General features: G+C 35.0%; 2 protein-coding genes and 1 long non-coding RNA gene across 13 annotated transcripts in view; 1 reads left to right on the top strand and 2 right to left on the bottom strand.

Annotated features, from left to right (window-relative positions):
* LOC112971345 overlaps window positions 1-8,256 on the bottom strand; it is a 15,833-nt gene extending 7,577 nt beyond the window's left edge. Inside the window, exon 1 of the long non-coding RNA XR_003255315.1 lies at window positions 8,187-8,256. This is a non-coding gene — a long non-coding RNA (uncharacterized LOC112971345). The remainder of the gene's footprint in view (window positions 1-8,186) is intronic.
* The window catches only part of MBP (myelin basic protein), a 104,075-nt gene extending 93,371 nt beyond the window's left edge, over window positions 1-10,704 (top strand). Inside the window, exons 6-9 of the mRNA XM_026076704.1 lie at window positions 1,795-1,956; window positions 3,205-3,240; window positions 6,584-6,709; window positions 10,225-10,704. Of these exons, the coding sequence (XP_025932489.1) occupies window positions 1,795-1,956; window positions 3,205-3,240; window positions 6,584-6,709; window positions 10,225-10,281 (381 nt within the window). The 3' untranslated portion in view covers window positions 10,282-10,704. The remainder of the gene's footprint in view (window positions 1-1,794; window positions 1,957-3,204; window positions 3,241-6,583; window positions 6,710-10,224) is intronic.
* Window positions 10,705-15,155: 4,451 nt separating this feature from the next.
* Window positions 15,156-21,345, bottom strand: part of ZNF236 (zinc finger protein 236) — an 86,939-nt gene continuing 80,749 nt past the window's right edge. For 10 of the 11 annotated variants that reach the window (XM_026076699.1, XM_026076693.1, XM_026076696.1 and 7 more), the window contains 2 exons: window positions 16,146-16,322; window positions 15,156-15,706 (listed from right to left, as the gene is read on the bottom strand). In XM_026076699.1, coding sequence (XP_025932484.1) covers window positions 15,579-15,706; window positions 16,146-16,322 — 305 coding nt within the window. In that variant the 3' untranslated portion in view covers window positions 15,156-15,578. Of the gene's footprint in view, window positions 15,707-16,145; window positions 16,323-18,364; window positions 18,478-21,345 lie in introns of those variants that run through there. The other variant, XR_003255313.1, reaches the window with a different exon arrangement.

Below are 21,345 nucleotides of genomic sequence, written 5' to 3'. Positions count from 1 at the left end.
CTAAACATGCTGATATCTTAACTGGCTCCCTCTTCCGCCAACCACCCTAACCATGACAACTGTGGAGAATAGTCCAGCAACGTTAGAACTAAGGGGATTCTCTCCTGGTGACAAAGTATAAGTTACTGCCCAGGTATAAACAGGACCGACTGCCTGACACTATACAAATCTCAAAGACAACACAAAATTGGGAAATTCCTACTATTTAAAGAGTAAATCTCCATATAGTGTCAGTATGCAAAACAAACAAAACCAAAAAAACCACACTGATAAAATACTAGCTGAACTTCTCTGCATCAGCTACTCTTTTTTCCAAAAGGAAATTCATCTCCTAAGCAATATACCTGAACTCTATTTCTAACTTACAGGCACCCCACAAGATGCATACTTCTGACTCTCTTTAATTTTGGATGATCCAACATAACATAAATATATTTCTTTCTATATGACAAAATCTGACTGAAGTCATCAAAAATAAAACTTCCATTTAGTAGCTTTGAGCAACAACATTCGATAGTTTCATAGGACCTTTTAGCCAAAGATCTCAGAACATGTAAATCTGTGTAGCCAGTTTTCAATATTAATAGCTTGAGGCATTCAGGCTCATTTTGAAAGCTATTTATAGCTTAAAGGCATGTCATTAGACACCTCAAAATGCAAAAAGTCTCCTTTGAAAATGTTCTACAGCTATTAATTTATTTTTCAAAGATCATCAAACCACCAAAATGTTAGAGTTCTGCTCCAACAAGACAACCAAGCGTTTTCTCTGGAAAGTTTATGAATTTTTTTCTATATATGATGAAAGCAAATTATATTTTAAGTAACTTTTCAGACTGTTTTACAGTCAACTGTTGATTCAGGTTGTACCATTAAGGAAGTGCTTATGTGAGCTACTGTCTCACTACAGAAATCTATTTGATGTTAAGAGAGCAAACTTTTTAGTATCAATGTGATGCTTATAGCATCGTATTTTCAGGGAATTCATTACATGAAGAGAACCATTCTGTTCCTGTTTTTTTCATTTTCTCCTTCCTTCTTTTCCCTCCTGAACACAGCTTGGTTCTGTGCAACTGACAGTGAAAACTGGTGTGTCTGCACTCACAATGATGGCAATATGTTCATGTTTGGCTCACTCATATACACCATTCCTTTGTAAACTTAGTAACACCAGCATCAGTATAGCAATAATTACACATATTTTTGGACACTATTTTCACTGCAACAGATACCTGTCAAGGTATTCACTCTTTGCAAAGTCATTATTGTCCTTTTACCTTCACTTATTGAACTTTTTTCTGTATTGCCACTAGAAGCACTACTGAAAAGAGGAAGTATTGTCAGTCTCATTAAATTCTCTCATTCGCAAAAAAGTTGTTCTTCCAAGTTCTTCGGTGTTATATAATGCATGAAAACAGAGATGATGCACAACCCATTCTTGCTTTTGCATGGAGGATGACCCAACATCATTATAAGTTTTTTTTCCATTTCAGGTTTCATTTCTAAAATTACATTTTATGATGCTACTTACAAAGTAACAAAAACTTTAAGGTTTCTGCTATCAGAACCCTCTAGTAACAGGCAAAGTTCCACCACACTCGGCTCTAATGTTAAAAACATTTACATATAATGCACAAAGTAACATGTATGGACTGTCAATTTGCCATTGTATTAAAAAATTGTTCCACCAGAGCACTGACAATTTTGGATTGCAAACTCTCTAGATTAATTAGGCATTTTTCTCCACTTTTCCTTTTCTTTCTTTACTTGGTGAAAATGAGCTTTCCCTTCATACAGTTGCCAATTACTTTTCCTTCATGGTTGACTTGGCAATATACCTATTCTGCTTTTCAGGATATACATGCAGGCAGGGCTAGCCACGTAGGATCCATCCCCCAGAGGTCTCAGCATGGGCGGCCTGGTGATGACAACCCTGTAGTCCACTTCTTCAAGAACATTGTAAGTCTCACCCCTTCTTGTTGTGTACTAGAACTGTTTAGGATTCATCAATAACCAAATACGCCACAATCATCACTGGCCGTTATGTTGAACCTGGTGAACTGTACAAGTGTGCCTTTGAGTTAATCCTGATATTTGATACAAAAGTAATTTTATTGGAAAACAATAATAAAATGCTACAAAAAAGTGGGTGAGCCCACCATGAGCATAGTACAATTTTAACAACAATTACGATTATATGGCTTCACCATTTAGAAGTTTTGTGATTTCATCTTTGGAGCTGGCCATATTTAGGAATGTCTTCTGTTTAAAACCTTATCAACTGTGTGCTAGGCAAAGTCTAGTAGCGTATTTTCTTAGTGCTTGCTATTCCTTAGATAGCACTTAATGGATGAGGTAAGTTTACTCCCAACTATGAAACAGTTTACACTCTTGGATACCATTTGAAACCATAAGCAGAATAGCCCAACCTCTTTTCCCTGATGATCTCATTTAAGACAATAACAATTTTGTTCAAGCTCTGAATTTGGCTGGTTTTACACCACTAAAACTCTCACAGAAAATATGCAGGAAAGATGGAATTTCCTCACAAATTAAATTCTTGAGCACTGGGTAAATACATAATGAAAAGCAGTATTTTGCCCTTTAGAACAGTGTATAGCTACTATCCAGAAATGGAGACTCCCCATATTATATTCACAATACATCTCATCACACATTTTGATCTGTACAGCTGATACTACTGATTTCATTCTTCACTTTTTTCTCAAAGGTCTCAATATTTTCATGCCTAAATGTTGAATAAAGAACCTGCAAAAGATAACAATACCCTAAACCAGAAGTATATCTAAATAGCTCTATTAATATCTCTATTGATAACCACCTTCACAAATCAAGTTTCCCAATGTTGACATTTAAAACCCTGAAAATAACACCTTATCAGTCTGGAGCGGGATGGAGTTATCACTGGATTTAAAGTGTGAGACCTACAACAGGTTTTTTTTTTTTTTTTAAATCAATAAAGAGAAAACTTTTATGATGGAAAAATACTAATACTTGCGATTAATTTTTGAACTATCTGTTAACAATGGGCATTTTGAAATATTCACAAGGCAATGAAGAGCAGGATGAAATTAGACAACAACTAATAATAAGGCATAATAACTCATAGACGATATGCAAAAGGCTTGATGATTCCATACATTTATTGTTGCTTTGTTTTAATAAAGTTTTTGTACCAATTTCCAGGTCTCACCCCGTACTCCTCCCCCAATGCAAGCAAAGGTAAGTGTCTTCAGGGGCTCATGCAATATCCAGTATCTTTTGTGGGCTAATTGGTATCAATTCAACTGCTAGTCTGATGTATTTTCTTTTATGGTATAAATACTAACAATAGTTCCTGTTTGTTACTTTAAAGCAAGAGATTAAGATGGAAAAGCTATGGTTCTCTTTCCCATGCGTTTCCTGATTTGCTGCATGCTCTTTAACAAATCAAAGCCATTCACAAGGACCGGTTTTATTCAAACTCTGCTGTGATTACTTATGTAACTAACTAATAATAGGCAATGCTTTCAAACAAACTTCACACTCCAGAAACTGTCCTTATGTTTACTAGACTCAACTGGCTCCTTAAGTACATGATACTGACACACCATGGCTAATGAAGTTATTTCTTGTCATTGTAATTGAGAATTTTGCCTTTTTCATTTTATGGAATAACTCTACACAGATTGTTGCTTTCAATGCCTCATTACTGGGCCAACGTTTTGTTCTTTTTTTGCTGCATTTTCGTCTTTTGTGTACCATACACCCCAGATGCTATGTTCCATAGTGATCATCATGTCATTGTTTCTATTTCTTACATGTACAGGGAAGAGGATTATCCCTCGCCAGATTTAGCTGGGTAGGTGACGAATGTGCTTTCAATAACAGACACTTTATTTACCAGGCCAAAGCATATCTTGCTCCATTGCCTCAAGCTGCTGCAGCAACGTGATAATTTTGTTTTGTCTCAATTTTGCTATTTTGCTTTTCCTGTCCCACTTTCCTCCCTCCTCCCACAGCAGTTTAAGATGGTAATTTTGTTGCTTGCTCTCATCCAGCAACTTCACAGCCTTGCAGTGATAATTTCTTCTGCTTTAGCACGAAAGGAGCAAAATCCACCGCATGGCAAAACTCTCTTCCTTTGAGATTCCTGGAAGACTCATCTACCGCATTTTTCTTTTATGGGAAGGGGAAAAAATAGAAGGAGGGCTGGGACAAGATGGGAACTTGTTCCACAGTTCCAATTGTTCTTAAACACTAAATGCTGCAAAACTAACACTGTCACTAATTCAAATATTTTTGTCTTACCTTTCCTTGCAAACATCCTTTAGTAAGAAGACATCTGCCTAAAAGGTTGTTAGATTTCTTTCTACAGTTGTCTCACAACTAATTAAATTCTACTTCTCTACAACAGGTTTGATTTTATATATGAGACCAACATGTAAATTACTTGTGTTTTAAGACAATGTATTAAAGCTTTAAAGCTGTTAAGCATTTCTTTTACCATTTATTAGTAGAATGTGATTTAGTTGATGTTTATCATCTTAGAACCTGTGAAATTGAGAAATATAAGTGCTGTCCTGTCAGTTAATATTCTGATATATTTAACCTGCTTTCATATTTTTTATATTCTCTACAAAGCCCAAGGTCTTTAACTCATACTCAGATAAAACTGTTTGAAGCCAATAATCAGTGGAATTTCTGTTTCCTCAAGGTCTTACAACATTTTGACTTCAGAATGTGCAAACCTCCTTTCCGATTAGCGGCAAACTGAACTATCATGCTGGTTATTGGCAATAGGCTACTAAAAGCTTGAGAAAACATCCATTTTGATTACTACTTTGTAAGTCACCTGACATTTTCTAGAGGTATCTCTCTCATGCTACTCATTTTATGGAGCAGGCAACTTTTCTCGTGGGTATCCTTCCACTTTGTATCCTTTTGCTGAAATTGGTGCAGGTTCTAAATAGCTGCATAATTAGTATCAAAATCATCATTACTACAGTAATTACACAATCATACAGCACTCAGACCCTATTGAAAGCTAAAGAGGACTCACTCCTGGCTCTAAAGATAGGGGATTTTGCCATGTTGTCCTTTTTAAAGGACCAGGCACAGTACTTCCTAGATAAAGAGTTTCCTACAAAAAATCAGAAGTTCAGAAATTAAGGTTATTCTCTACAAACAAGCTAGTCTTCATTCTTCATTAGCAAGCCTGATAGTACTAGCATTATATCCTTGGCTTATGCTTTTACCATTTTAGTGTATTATTTAACAAAACCAAAACCAATTCTAGCTCTTAGATTAGAAAGACTAAACAATTAAGCTGAACTCCAGAGTATCATTCTTGCTTTTCTGACTAAGCATTATAATTGTAAAAAATACCAATTTTGTGGATGGCATCTGTGATTTTGATACCTTCATCCTCTGCTTTAACCATTAGAGGTTTCAGGTGACATTTGACAACAGTACAAAATCACAAAATGTTAGTAGTCTTAATAACCAGGCCCACAGATTACAATAAACATACACTGAATTACATCTCTAAAAACGTCCTCCCACGACAGACACATGGCATTGCTTGCACTGAAGAGTAATGTGGTACTCGAGTCCCGCAGTCCAGCATCTTTCATAAATACATTCAATAAAATAAAAAGACACAATGAAAAATTATCCAAGCTTACTGTTCTGCTTTTTGCAAGTCCAGAACAGAAATCACTCAGCAAACAGAAAACAAGTTAAAAACATTCTGTGTTTAAAATGGATTATCAAGGGTTAGTATCTGCAATGTATGTTGACTTAGTATCATGACTGGAAGCAGTTAGGTTTTCTTGACTTGATTACAACACTAGGCAAGTTGGCACAAAGCTGACAGGCTTTCCCCTGTGTGGGATAGCCCCGTGCTTCTGACTGTAGAACTAGCAGAGATATAGCATGCTCAGGTCAGTTTGTATTTAATGACACAGACATGGCCAAAATCACAATTTTTATTTAAAATCGTGTTTCTTTCAGTTGTATGAAATGAAGGGCATTTGAGAAACATTCTTTTACAAGACAGAAACAAAGTGTCTCAGGTTTTTTTTTTCCTCATAACATGCATCAAAGAATAGACAGGACTAAAGAGTAATTTGGAAATAATCTGAAATGTAAAGTCTACTCTGAGAACAAACATGATTTGAATCACGGTAAGTTTTAATTCTTCTGCCCTATCCTTGTGTGCCATTCAGTATATTTTTAAACAGAACTCAAATAGACAAGGCTTCCTTCTCATAACCTATAGTTGTTGTTACTATTCTTCAACTGTTTCATGATCACTTCCTGATCATTTTCTTCCTACCCCACATTTGAGTATCCACTTTTGATTAATTCCTCTTTTGCAGATTGGTGCTTGCCCTCAGATTTGAATATGTTCAGATCCTAACATTTTCCTTCATCCTTGTTCATTACCTAAAGGATTATTTTATTTCAACACTTCCAAATTTCTAATACAAGTATTACATTTCAGCAATCATAAAGATTACAATGTGAATATGATAATTTGAATATGATAATTCTTAATACATGTAAAAATCTTTCTTTGCAGGGTGGTGAAGGACACAAGCCAGGATATGGAGGAAGTGGAAAATTCTATGAGCATAAATCAGCTCACAAGGGACATAAGGGATCCTATCATGAGGGCCAGGGCACTCTTTCCAAAATCTTTAAACTGGTAAAGTACAATTGAATTTATTATAAATACAAAAATTGAGTCTAGGAAAAAAAGAAGCCAAGCCTCTCCAGAAGCTGCCATGTTTAACAATACTACATTTCCCTAAGGCTTCTGAAAATTTTCATGGATAAAACATAAGTTTATCTCATGGCCTCGTAACTACATATATGATAGGAAACAGAGGTAAAAATAAATTGTCAGGCATCATCAAGAAAGAAGGTAAGTTAGTGAAGTCCCATGAAGACCTACAGTAGGATCTGTGTTTATCAACAGACTCACAAATGATCTAGAACTCAGAAGATGGCTGAGGTGACAAAACTTGCTGCTGCTGAGAAACTATTCAGAACAGTGAAAACGAAAGTAACTGAAAAGTTCCTGAAAGGTAGTGTAGGGCATAATTTGACAAATACTTATTTCAGTTGCAATGGTAACTCCAAGAGACCCTGCTTGTTCCCACTCCAGGTGTGAGAACTCCTGTGGTACGTTGGCACAGTGACTTATAAAACCAGACGGTAAGGCGAATTAGAAAACTCTGTCATATTAAAAATAAACATTTTGCCAGATCTTTAATTTGGTTCAGTTCCCCAATTTGATTCACCACACCAACACAGCTAATAAATGAAAACAGATCAGGAAAAGAGTAAGTCATGATTCTGCTACCAAGAGAAACGTTTATCAAACTACAGTCTAAATGACTGAGCAAAAAAAGGCAAGAAGATAAATAGTGAATGCCTATTCCCTACCTGCCTTATAAAACAAGAATTAGAAGCCTCAAATGAAATTACTAGATAGAAGGCTTAACATAAGCAAAAAACAAACACCTTTTTCACACAACATATAATTCAAATTTGGAATTTACCACCACAAGAAGATGCGAATGCCAGCAGTATGTAGTATATACATTTAAAAATACAGGAGAGAAAAAAAAGGTATGAAATAAAACACATGGAGGAATATTAAGGTCAGAATATCCAAGAGTCATCAAATTTTATATTTCTAGAAATTGGGAGCTATGCTGGAAGAAGTATCACTGCACCTTTGCTCTTGCACCTAAACTTTTCCAAATGAGCTTCTAATGGTCATACAGAAGAAAGGATACTGGCCTGGGTGGCACTTTAGCCTGACACAGTATAGTGGGTCTGACATTCTCAAATAAACTTGCCTTATAAAGTCATCTCATAAAAAAGGTAAACAGTTTGTCAAGAGCTTAGTCTTCAGATTTTTTTTTAAAGTACTACAAGACTTTAAAGACAACATCTGAAAATGGAAAAATTTTCAATTTTTGGATGGAATCATTAGAAATATGAAAGAAACACTTGGTTTGTCATTCTGCATTTCAGGACAATCTCTCTCTGATAAAAAACATTTCCAAGTTGACTGGATACTTCCAATACAATAAACCTGCATTTAACATTTTTTGTAGTTTATACTTCAAAACAAAAGAAAAACACATCAAACAGTTAAGCCTTGTTTTTACCTGTGTAAATCTCCATTAAAATCATCAAAGTTACTCTGGTGTAAGTCCAGAGCATCTCAGCAGAATAGAGCCCATAATTTTTCACTTTCTATGTGAGGAAAAAGACATATGAAGAACACATCATATCCATCTGCAAATGACTGCATTTTTTCCTCACAGGCATTGAAGCATTCACTTGTAACAAATCATCTAATATACTGTTCTCATATAAAGAATGAAATCAGCAGTAATCTTAACTTCCAGACAGACGGTCTGAGAACCATTAGCATAACTTACCATTTCAAGCTCTTATTCTCCAATAAGAGACATGATGGCACCTTCACCTTTAATAAAAATACCCTTTGCCATGAAAAAAACATATGCATCTTTCACTGTAAAACTGTTTCAAACATATGCAGCACCAAGAGACAGGTTAAATACTTCAGTGAGGTAATAAGAATTCTTAAGCTGGAATTTAAGAAAATGAATGAATTCTTCAGATGCCTTCATTCGTCATACACTCATAAGTATAAAATTTAAGTATAATTTTCTGTGCACTTGCAGCTTTTTTTGGTGGAGTTCAGAGACACATTAACAATATCATGGCTATTCTGATACATTTACATTATTTGTACAATTTGTCTTTTGAAAATCTGAAAATATCAGATTCTATTTCTCAAAATTTAATATTCCCTTGTATTTTTTACTAACTATCCCAACTATTTTAACATGGATTTATATGTATCCAATGATAAACATGTATCAGCTCTACTTTTTAGATAGGCATTTCTGAGTCATAACTTATATAACTCATATCAGAGTTTTATTCAGGCCTAGTGGATTTGAACCTATTATTTATTCCAGGAGGCACCAATAATTATCTCTTTATACACTTGTGCAGTCTTCTTTATAAATTACAAACCTGTTACCCATTCTTTGCGATAATTTCAACAGAAAAGATGCCAATTACCTAATGGATTATACTAAATCTTCCTTGAAATGGCTTAATAAAACTAAGGAGGCAAGGTATGAAAGATAAAAAAGGAAGGGAAATATTAAGAATAAAGAAAAAAACCCCAACAAGGTAGATGTTTGCTTAATATTTTTGAAGAAAAAGTAAACAGTTCAATCTTCAACTGACTACAGTAACAATTACCACTCTACCTCACAGTTGAGGTCATAACCGTATGGTTTAAGATTTGCCTAGAAAGTTGCTAAAACTACAGCAGAAAATACCCAGTTAGCCAAAAGAGTAGTAACGCAAAAACTGAAATGCCAGTACTTCAGCTTCGATTTCATCTTTGCTATTAAACTGCTGCAGGGCAGTTATAAACTCTTTTCTCAATTGCAAATTTACAAATTGTCACAAGTATACTCAAGATAGAGAATTATCTTTAAAATTTTTTTTTTCCTATTTCAATGTTATTTTCTGATTATCTGATTATTTGTAAAAATAACCCGTAATTCAGCCCTTAATCTTATTTTTTCATATTTTTATCCTGTATTTGCATTTGTGGTTTCCATGAAAGACTGATGCTGATATAACTGCATAGGTTAGCAATTTACCCTAATAAATATTACAGAACAGAATGCTTACATTTCAGTTCTCTCAGATGCGAGATTATGACAACTTGTATGCAAGGTTTGGATTTTTAAAGTATATAGACAGTTCAAGGGATAGCCAAAAAGGTGTAAATTTCTAAAATGTCCAAGGAAATAAGTTAATTGCTTTCATTAGAAAGGCCTGGATAAAAGCAGGCATCTAAAAACATTTCAGGAGAGGCTGTCTAGCTCTGCATAAGAGATTTAATGAGAATAAATTAATCCTATGTGAAAAAATACTTATGAAGGCTTTTTTCCCCTCTCTTTGAAGTAGAAATTCAAACAATATTTAGCAAGACAATAGAGGTCTACCCAATAAATAAAGTGTAATTACTGCAGACAGTTTTCATTAGATAATACTAAAAATTTTGTAATACTACAGATTGATATTTTTAATTTTATAGCCATAAAAGTACAGTACCTTCCAATTAGCTTAACTTTGTTCTTCCTTTCACAGGGAGGCTCTGGTTCCCGACCTGGATCGCGATCTGGTTCACCAGTTGCTAGGCGCTGAAGCTCTAAGATGCCATTCAAGGATCATGTACTCTGCTTCATAATGTAACTGCCTTAAAATTAATAACAACTGCAAGAATTACCTAGATAGATGCAATCCATTACTTAATGTCAATTAAGTTCTGCATGCAGTAGATTATACAAACTTCTATTGGCAATCCCTGACCAACAGTTGAATGAAAGGAACACACAAAGTAGCTTTACTAGATGTTTTCCTTATTTTATGTAAAGTAACAAGATCTCTGACTTTACTCATTCTTCTTCAGGATGCCCTAACTGTATGCTGGACTTCATTATTTCTCCCACGCACCTAATTTAAGTGCAAGTGTTCTGGTTTCTTTTTACTGAGCATCTGAATTATAAATACAGAGCTAATGCCTTGGATACCAAGTGCCACAGTTAGTGTTCTGAAACACTGCTGTAATTAAAAAAAAAAAAAAAAAAAAAAAAAAATCCGCTATGTGCAGAAGCTGTAAGGACTGTTTATCCAAATACTTTTTTTGATTTGGGTTTTGTTTGTTTGTTTTTGTTTTAATCTTCCTTCTCTCACTCACAGAATAATTTACTTTTCATAACAGGATTAGGCAGTCACAGAAAGGTTACCAAACACTGGGAGTTCAAGGTATGTGTAGTGTGGGAGGGGGCAGATGTTGTAGAATCAAAGAGATGCAGAGCAATAGTAATAGGGAAGTTCTTTCCATACTATAAATTGCTCATCATACCCAAACTATTAGAACCAAGAGTGGATGAGGGAGAGAAAGAGGATTTCAAATTTGAGTTAGACTAATGTTAAGAAACAAGGGATATTCCCAGAGAAGAAACATCTAAGTTTGCACATGTGACCACTGAAAGTCATGGTTGCTCCACACAAACTTTGCTGCAACAGCATTATCTTAGCAGTATATTAAGTACATAAATAAATAAGTCTAATTTCTGAAAGAAAGAAAGCCCTTCAGTACTGGTATTTAAGATAGTCCTGCACATCTCATGTTAGAATTTCAAATCTTGGTACTGCAGCAGTGTTATATTTGGTAAGCTCATCTTTTGACTGAACAACATCTGGATGCCAGTTAATGGCAGTGCACCAAAGCAAACTCATAGTAAACTACTGTGAACATTTAACTGTTGTACTGTAGTTGCCTTATAGAAATAAATAACTGAGTTAGATATAAATATTAATTGTTCACAAATTACTAAAATGAATGTGTGGCAATGGTATTTCCAACCACATGTAGGGGGGGAAAAAAAAGGCTCTTCTGAATTGCACTGTTTTATTACTTAAACTTACTATTTCTTCAAACTATTCTCCAAGTGTCTGATTAATTTCTTTGTTTTAGCCTATACTTTGTAGACTACAATTAATGCTTCCCAGGTTGAAACCGCATTCCTAATGAGTGCCCAGTAAAAGTTACCTATATATATTATGTTAATTCCATTTCACATCTAAATCTATTGTAGGTTTAAACCAGTGTCCATTAATACGAAGCAATGAAAAAGGAGAGGATAGAAAAGACATAGAGACTAAAGAAAACATAAAAACATCAAAATTATTAAGCATACATACACCTGTTACATCTTCTTTGATCTACATTGGTTGCTATGTGTATTTTTCTATTTTAACTTCATTCAGACGTATACTCTGCAACATAATAGTCTATTTAATTTGAACGTGTATTGTTCTTATAGGAACACAGCTTTAAAAAAAATTCATTATTGAAATAAAGTAATCAACTTGTAATGAAACTTGGACAAGTTTTGTTTTGTAACATAAAACTTTTTATATAAAATGTTCTGTTTTTCTCTCAGTTTATGAGGAATCTTTAAATACTGAAAAATGACACTTTGAGCAGAACTCAGTTGCCTACATACAGGCTTCTAGTCACATTGCAGCTGACTCAGCACAATGCACACAAACATTTCAGATATCCTATGACACCCAAGACATCCAAGACATTAGGCTAGCAATCTGACACAGGATTTATGGGAGACCACTGTCTCTGTGAAGTGGCAGGCTAAAGGCCAGGGGGGTACTGCAAGGTGTAAAATGCCCACATTCAGGCAACAGAATCCTCCGTTCATAAACAAGTACAACCCAAAATATCTTCTTTGAACTGGGTATGTGAAAATCAAGTTAATTTTGAAAGCGGCCTTCAAAAATTGGAAAGAATATTTAAGGTGAAAAATTGAAAGATAAATCCTTCAAATTGCTGCATTGCAGAACTACAGAACTTATCCAAAGCTTTTTCCTTTCCTTCATCACTCTCCTCTTCCCCTAAATGATCTTTCTCAGAGGCTGGTAGTGGGTTTTTTGGCTTTACTTTCTATTAAAACAAAAAAAAAAGTACAGTATTTCTTATAATGATATAGCACTTTAAAACAACATTTTATCAACAGAAGTCTCTTGTAGGAGACTGAAGCTTTAACTGAAACTTATTCTTTTAGCTTTGATGAATACGTGTTCAAACAGGTACATGACCTGTAAGCAAATGGTTCTTTCCTGAAATACAAATAGACAACCTGTACTTTTAGTAGCATGTAGTAATGTGTGTCATTTCAAGTACAGAGGGAATGGACATAAACCAAAAGAAACAGTAGACAGACACAAGCCAAACACCCTAAGGCTATAGGAAAAGGATTCTTTCTGTTTCTTAAGGAAAGAAAAACCTATCTACTTCAACAGTGCTTTTGAAAATATCAACACATCTGTTACAGTTTCTGTATCTGTACAGAACATCAACAGACATTGCTTTGAAAATTTCCAATTTGATTTTACCAAGTAATCCGGGCCTTGCTGCAGAACAGCTCTTTCTCAGTAAAGGAAAAAAACCTCTATGTCAGAATATTCAAGACTGGATTCTTGAAGTTCACAGTAAAAAAGGCAAATCAAATACCATGTTAAAAAAAAAAAGTTTAAAACATCTATTTATTGTAACTGACAGGACTTCAAATACTGAAGGAGTAGCAGATTCAATTCAGAAAAAATGTTGAGGGGCTACTTAACTCATGCTGTTTATTTGTCATTTCCAAGATTTGTAACATGCACTCATTTCCTGTAATCAAGATTGCAAAGCACTTTGAGAACTGACCATTTTAAAATGGTATCTTTTTACTCATGAGATCTTCCTTTAACGTATGCTCATTTAGTGTCAACCACTACTGGTTTTTACTTGCTGGCAAAGCAATCACAGCTAGGATAGATAAATTCTTTTAAGCATTCAGGAATTACATTCCTATTAAAAAGAATAGAATTACACCTGGATGTGACCAGCTGTAAAACAATTTTACGTCAAACTATAGGTGGAAATCTCTGGAAAGTGTCATTACCTATTCAAGCAAACAAATTCCAACAAACTGCTCTGCGTTTATGCAGTATTCACTGAAAAAATAGTGCAAAGGTTTTATAGGCAGTACATACAATCAGCACATTTGAACTTATTCAGGGTCAAGATTACATAACTTGAAATACTATATTATTATAAACAGGGTGCTACACCATGGGCTTAGTATGTCCAGACAATGACTGTAAAAGTAAAATATCTCTTTCTAAAACAGTTAAAAGGCTAATACCTTACCTAGAATGAAAAGCACTGCTGCAAGAACTTCATATGGTCTAGACTTATAAACAGGGTTTTTTTTGTTTTTGTTTTAGAATTTCCTGCTATCCAGAATCAAATAAAAATACACAAAGCAGAGTTTGGAAAAAAGTAGTATTATTTAACAAGGTTTTGAATTAAATATTCCACATAACAAAAGTGTTATTTTCATGTCACCAACTATATTACTTATATACATATGCCAAGGAGTTAACAAAAGAATTAAGAGATACCCTATCAAAAACAACAGTGATTTCTTGCGTCAAGAATCTGAAATACTAGTTTGTATCATAGACAAAGTATAGACAATATTTACAAAAACGGGCTTTTTGGATCTGCGGGTAATTATTTTTCAGAAAGTAAATTAAAAACCAACTCGGTACTATAGTACAATGAATCCACCACTGATCTAGAAGTGCTTGCATGAAACTGAGAAGATGAACTTCCTGCAACTGGGATTAGTATTTACAAAATATACTGATCAGCCACACAGAGGCTCATATAACCTTTTATATATATACATACACACACACACATATATGTAACATATAAATAAAACTCAAAAGAACAAAATAAAAAAAAAGAAAAGAGCTTCTGTCTTTGGAATGTCTCAACAATGACTATGTTTTTACTCCAGTGTTTCTTTGTTACAAATATAGTTAACAAGTGGCACCTTTCAAAGCAGTACTTGGTTAACTAGGTAGTTTTGCTGAAACAACTATTTAAACAACAAGAAGAATGTAACATATTTCCAGAATTCACAAAGAAAATAATGAGGAATTTACAGACTTGAAATAATAACTGTTTACAGAACTGGTGACTTCTGTATAATACAGGTGACCTAGTGCACAGCTAGCTTTCTGACTGCTGCAAGCACAAAACTGTATGTTCACTTGCCAGCTGTAGTATATGGCTGTGCTTTCCACAGATAATGAGATATGCACCTGCTGATCCAATACAGCAAACTTAAGAGGTTTTTATTTTAACTTCTTCTAGTTTGGATTCTCTTTCAATAATTATTGCTGAGTTTAAAACCTCAGACATTTTAATGTAAAAAGTATCAACTACCTCTGCGGTTGGAATGGAAATGAACCTGCTCCCTCTTGCAAGAGTTTAGCTGCAGAAACGCCCTAAATTCATGGCAATTTATTTTTTTTCCACAAATTCTCATAATGCACTAAAAGAAGCTTAAAAACAGAAACATAGCATTTTCCTGTGCCTTGTAAAAAGAAAAAAAATACTGCATGCATCTACTTCGTAACATTTTGTTTCCAAACTCAATTATTTCTTTAAACCATTAGAAAAGCTGTTTCATGATTTTCCCATAAAGTTATTTTTCACCTTCTTTAAAAATGGGAATCATTCTATTCTGATATGAAGTTCCAGTTTATTATTCAATTAGATATACTGACTGTGAATTAGAAGATGAAGAAACTGTATATAGTATTACCTGAGTTCATTGATTCATAGACAACTTAGCACAGATTAAACGATGTTTTCCCAATATTCTTCTACAAGCTTAAAAAAGACAATGATTCTTTTAGGCAATTTCTGGAAATAATTAAAAAAACTATAATATATTATTCTATTGTTAATATTCTCAATGCTTGAAGCTTCAACTGTAAAATCCATCTTTTACTTTTTGAAAAATTATTTAGAGAAATTCAAGTCCTGAAAGCATTTTCAGCTTTCAAATATTAAGGTGTCATCGAAAAACACTGCCTATACTTTGCCATTCATTTGAAGATTCTTGTACCACCTCTTCTAAATTCAGAGCACGACTGATATCTTCACCTTCTTGTTCTTGATGACTAGCAGGTTCTTGTACAGGACCTACCAAAGCACACAAGAAAAAGAAGGGTGAGTACATGAACAGGCACATAGTATAAGAAAAATGCAGATACAGCATTTTGGGGATAAAGAAATTATGCTGGGAAAGGTATTGCACAACTACTACAAATTCTGTAAATCCGTTAGACATTGCTTGAACATTGGGGAAAAAAAAGTCTAAGATAATGGATTACTTCCATGTAATAGTTTTTGAATGCTGTATTTTCTTAATACAGAGCTCTACATAAAAACAAGGAACCAGAAGCACTAAGCAATCTTTGTTTCAACCTACTTCTGGAGTTTTGTGTTCAACTGCTAGCTTATCAGTTTTGCTCTCTGGCTATATGCTTAATTCCTCTATAACTCAGAAGTAGTGTCCTGTGCTTTCCTGGTAAAGAATATGGCTTTCTGCACTCACTATTGCTATTATTATGCTACCTACCAGTGTAACCATGAGCCCGTTTCATATGGAGTTTCATATTGCTTTTCTGTGTAAATCCCATTGCACAGTAATCACATTTGTAAGGCCTCTCTCCTGTGTGCTTTTTCATATGAACTTGAAGAGCACTCTTCTGGTTAAAAGCCTTTTCACATAGTGTACACTGAAATGGCCGTTCCCCTTATAAAAGAGAAAGAAACACATTTAATAACCTCTCATTTCTACATAAATATATGGTTCAGAATACAGTAAAAAACATTGTTAAGATGACCTAGAAATTAAAGTAGACACAACCATTTTTTCTTGAATCTATCTCAAAACAGAACTATGAGTCTATATTATCAGCAACACAACCCAAATGAAATATCAAACCATTTAGAAGACTCCTAAACCACTGCATGTTAAACTGACATTGTTATTTTTCCTATATATTATAAATTATCTTAAATCAAGTGCGACTTGAATAGTTTTAAAAGTCTCTAGTTTGAAACAATGTCTTCACAAGCAGAAGAGTGTGCTTTTATAACTTACCTTTAAAATAAACTATTTAATACAGAAGTAAAAAATCAGATTACCAGTTTTAATTTTCTGTACTCAGGAGGACCATCAACTTTTTACATCATTTACCAATAATACAGATAAACCAATATTCTAGTATTAACTAAGCTGAAGTTTGTATGAAACTAGAACTTCAAAGCTTTTGGGGGAAAAAAAAAAAAGAAAGAAAGAAAAAAAAGACTTCTGGTAATTCTACACATGACCTGTGGTCTCCTATGCCAATAACTATTAGTGATCCACCTAACTTACCAAAGCAAGCATATTCTTCCAAATCTGTCAGAATATTAAATTCTAAATATAACCTCAAGAATATATTCATTAAAAAAATCCAAATCTACTTAGCAAAACCAGACCATTGCTTCAACACTCAACATCACAGCCTGGGGTGTCAACACAAGTCACACTGGTGTACGTCATTAAGAACTTATAAAGAACTTTCTGAACTTACAAATATTTTTTGTTATTAGTTAGCACAATAAAACATAAGAAGAAGCATAAATACCTTTCCACAATTTTCCTTAAAGGAGTAATTTCTCTCTTCCTGCATTACCAATATGCTAATATCCTCACATGCATTATAGCTCCCAAGCGAAACCCAATTCTCAGGCAATTAATAAAAGGTCTTCTAAAGCTATAGGAACTTCCCAAGAACCTGATTATCAGTAAACTTTAAGTAGAGTATTAACTAACTAGAACCACAGGTCAAATAGCAACGAAAGAAGTTCTTATTGTGGTAAACACCAGACAAGCAGCAGGATGAATGGAAAAGGAGAAAAGTCTCCAGCACAAAAAATAAGCAAAAAATAGCTCCCTAATAAGCAAATATTTCACTTTATCTCACTTACGCCTGCACTTGTTGCTACTGAGTATAGTTATTATACCTGGCAAACAGGAATGGAAGTTTCTGTGAAAATCCAGTCAACACTAATTTCCTACCAGAAAACAAATGTTGTTGTTACCTCAACAAAATTAGCTGCTTGAATGGGAACAAGGCAAGTTAAGGCTGTAAGAAAAATCTTCTCCGCAGGAAGCAGAGCAGTGTAGCTTTAGTACACAGACCCAAACTGAAATCGGCATTAAGAACAGACAACAGGCTTCCTGGCTAACTGAAATGCAAGAGTGTCTCTGGGACAGTGAGAGATCAGCATTGTGAATTCAGCTTTTCCTTTTTCTCCCTTTTGCATCTTTTGTATGAAACCAGTTGAAAAGTAGATGATTTTTCTTGGATTAGGACATTATTTCCCTTCCTACAGGGATATCTGATTTCTGGAGGGCTAAAAGCATGGATCTTACTGCTTTGTTTCAAAGTACTCCTGGGGCATCCTAAAGGAAGTATATTAGTATAAGAGAAATTAGAGAAGTATATATAATTCTATTAGAATGCCCTTCTCCCATGAGTACCTGAGATGCTTCTGCTACTGTGTGTTACCATGAAGCAAATTATTTTCTTATACCTTTATGTCAAGCTAAGCTATGTAGAGAGAGGACAGATTTGGATGGTGAATAAACTGAGAAGAGATGATTACTGTTCAAACACTGCACTAATTCAGCTACCAATTAAGGTAATACATCTTTAAATCTTGAAAACAAAGCTTCTAAATATATTTCTACTGTGACTTTTGAGGGAAAATTGGGCAGGCTTGCAGAATATTGCTTGTACATACCTGCGAACCAAAGGGACATGGTCCAAGAAGAAGGTTTTTGGAAGACTACTGCAACAAATTCATTCAGGAATGTAATCACTGCACGGCATTTCCTCTAAGGCTTCTGAAAACAACTGCGTGCAAAGAATCACTTCAAGGAAATCACTCAAGCAGTGAAGTTCTATATCATTACAATCTTCATTGCTGTGGCAAAATTATGGTCAAAGCCACACCAACTTTAGATACGTGATCTAGTAGGTATGAATTATTTCCAACCAAAGTTCCTCCACTGATAGATCAACTTTTTCAGAAAAAAATGCTGACATGTTTTCTGGGTGCATAACATAACATTCAATTTTTTTTTTCTTTTTTTGTAAGACTAGAGGATAGGTCAGAAAGGAAAGGGGAGTCTTAAACTGGAAATGATAACCCCAGCACAGATTTTTTTTTTTTTTTYTTAAGCTGATTTCACTGGCTTTCACTTGAAGGAAAATTTATCTATGTTTCCTCAGATATGGTTGACTCCAGGTTTTCTATTCTGCTAAGATAAGCAGCCCTTTGGTGCTGTGTAATGGCTTACCATATGGCTGTTTTGGTAGAAGTGGAAGCATCTGCTTCCCTCTCATTTCTGTAACATTTCTTCAGACTGCTCTTCATTGATGAATATGAATGCACAAGATATTTAGAGGTATTCAGAGAAACAACATGTTTTTCTTGTGGCCACTGGTTCAGTATTTATTGCTTGTTATAAATTGTTTAGAATTGTTTGATCAAGATAGGAATCACAAACATTCTTTCACGGACAAGGACCATACCTTTAGGAAAGCTAATCAGTTTATACTTAAATGAGGCCTTCCTACCAAAGCTTATGTAAGAGCACTTATCTAAAGATGACCTCTGTGCAGCACATATTCACTGTTCTTGTCTTAAAGGATTTTTAAAAGAATGTTCTCTTCGAAAAGAATAACCACCATGTGAGTGGAGTTGCTGCTGTAACAACTTCAGGCATCAACAGTAATATAAAAATGAATTTAGTAACAGGAAATTATGAGCCAGTGATTAGTCAGAACTACACTCGATAACATCAAGATACAAGACATCACCTACATAAGGGAGCAGCAACTTGAAGACCCTTATCTCAAGGGAGTAGCACTTATATAAATACAAATAATTCCAGTGTGCAGCATGAAAGGAAGTGGGAAGGTGGGGCTTTTTTCCCCACTTCCCCTGCTTTCAGATTATTCTGTGAAACTTCTAACTAGAAAACTGCCTTTTTCTAAACTTTGTATTATTTAAGTCAGTTATGCAGGAAACAAATTATCAGGAATTTCAAACTCCTTGGATTTTAACTTCAGTCACTTTTCTCCTGCCCCTAAAATGACCTGAATGTTCATTTCCATCAGAGGCACCCCAAAAAAGCTCTGTCCCCCCTTTCTTCAGTTTTACTCTCACAAAGAGCAATCAGCAGTCACCAACAGCTGAAAATTCTCTTTTTGGGGAGGGAGGAGGCATGTAAGCAGTTTCCTCTACAGATTAGTACACACAGGCTCGACAGAGACCTCTAGAACATAAGAAAAGCTGTGCCAGATCAAAGGTTAGCTCCCCACAGATAAGATCACCTTCAATCCGTCGCTGCAAGCACCTACTATATGGATTATACACACCTGTAGTATGGTAATTCCAACTGGCAGCAGTTGATCAGTGATGAATTATGCTGCTTGCTGATAAACTGCTGCAAATACCCATCACCATGATCAAGAGTTACTGCTTACCTACCAGAAGTTTTGCTATAACTGGATGACCAAGCCCACTAATATTAAAGTCTATCCCGTTATACTTGCATTAAAAACTTCCCTTCTGTTAAAATACACTTCAGCCAACCTAACCACTATATTCTCCACCGCCCACTGCAGTATTTGGCAACCTGCTACATAAGGATTCCACCCCTTCCCAGCTCAATACTCACTCATGTTCCTCATCTCCTTTGTATCCCCCTTATCCTCCCCATGCCCTCCCACTGCAACATCTCTAACCTGCTCTCAGGATTCCCAAATCTCAGGACTTCTGTAGCAAAAGGACTCATTCCATAAATTCACTAACTTCATGAACCCTGTATTCATCCTCCTATCCTTTCCTGCTTAAGGAATATAATCAGCAGTTGAATAAAATGTGAAATGACAGGACCAGCACCTGCAATCTCTCTTGCTCTCAGTTGCCTAACAAACATCAATACCCCAAAGCTCAAACACTAATGTGTAAATTGCTGCTATTTTACCTTGGACATCATATGGATCATGTGCTGAAATTAGGAAACTGAAACAGGCCAAATTCATTTCACCGTAACAAAGCAGGAAAAGCCACAGTAGACTGCATGATATAATTCCTACACAGACATCTGGAATTCCTGAAAAATAATTCTCCAGTTCTTCCTTTTTCTTTGGTAAATCATTTCTTTGCAAACCTTGTGGGATATTGCAAAAGCCAGCAAGAAAACACAGAGAGAGATTGAGCAATGCAATACTAAAAATTGCAAGACTGAATCTGAGGATGCAAAGTGAAGATCCAGTCAAAGATGAAATTCAGATTATACACCACAATACAGGCAAGTGATGCTAACCAAGGACAAAATGAGAGAGTTAACAGAATAGCTTAAAGGAGATTAGGAACTTTGTTTTAGATGCCTGAACATCAGCCAATAGCTAGACATCAGAAGATGATGTTGGGTATCCAGAAAGTGCTGGCTGACTAGCTGAAGGAAAGAGTCATCCTTTTCTGGGAACCTACTTCTGCTACAGCACATCCTGTCCAATTTCTTGGTCCCCTTAAGCTTTGAAGAGATATTGATAACTGCCCCTTTCCTTTTTAATTCCATGAGACCTCTTGATTGGTAACAGTGGTACAGAAAAGAGAAGTTGTTTCAGAGAACTGGCTTGTAGACTCAGCACCCACGTTCTTAAGAACTCTGTTCTTAAGATGCAGAAGGTGAAGCTGAAGGCAGTTTG

This window comes from Apteryx rowi, unplaced genomic scaffold, assembly GCF_003343035.1.
Source record: "Apteryx rowi isolate R43461 unplaced genomic scaffold, aptRow1 scaffold_437, whole genome shotgun sequence".
Taxonomy (NCBI): domain Eukaryota; kingdom Metazoa; phylum Chordata; class Aves; order Apterygiformes; family Apterygidae; genus Apteryx; species Apteryx rowi.
This window is presented reverse-complemented; position numbering and strand designations above follow the sequence as displayed.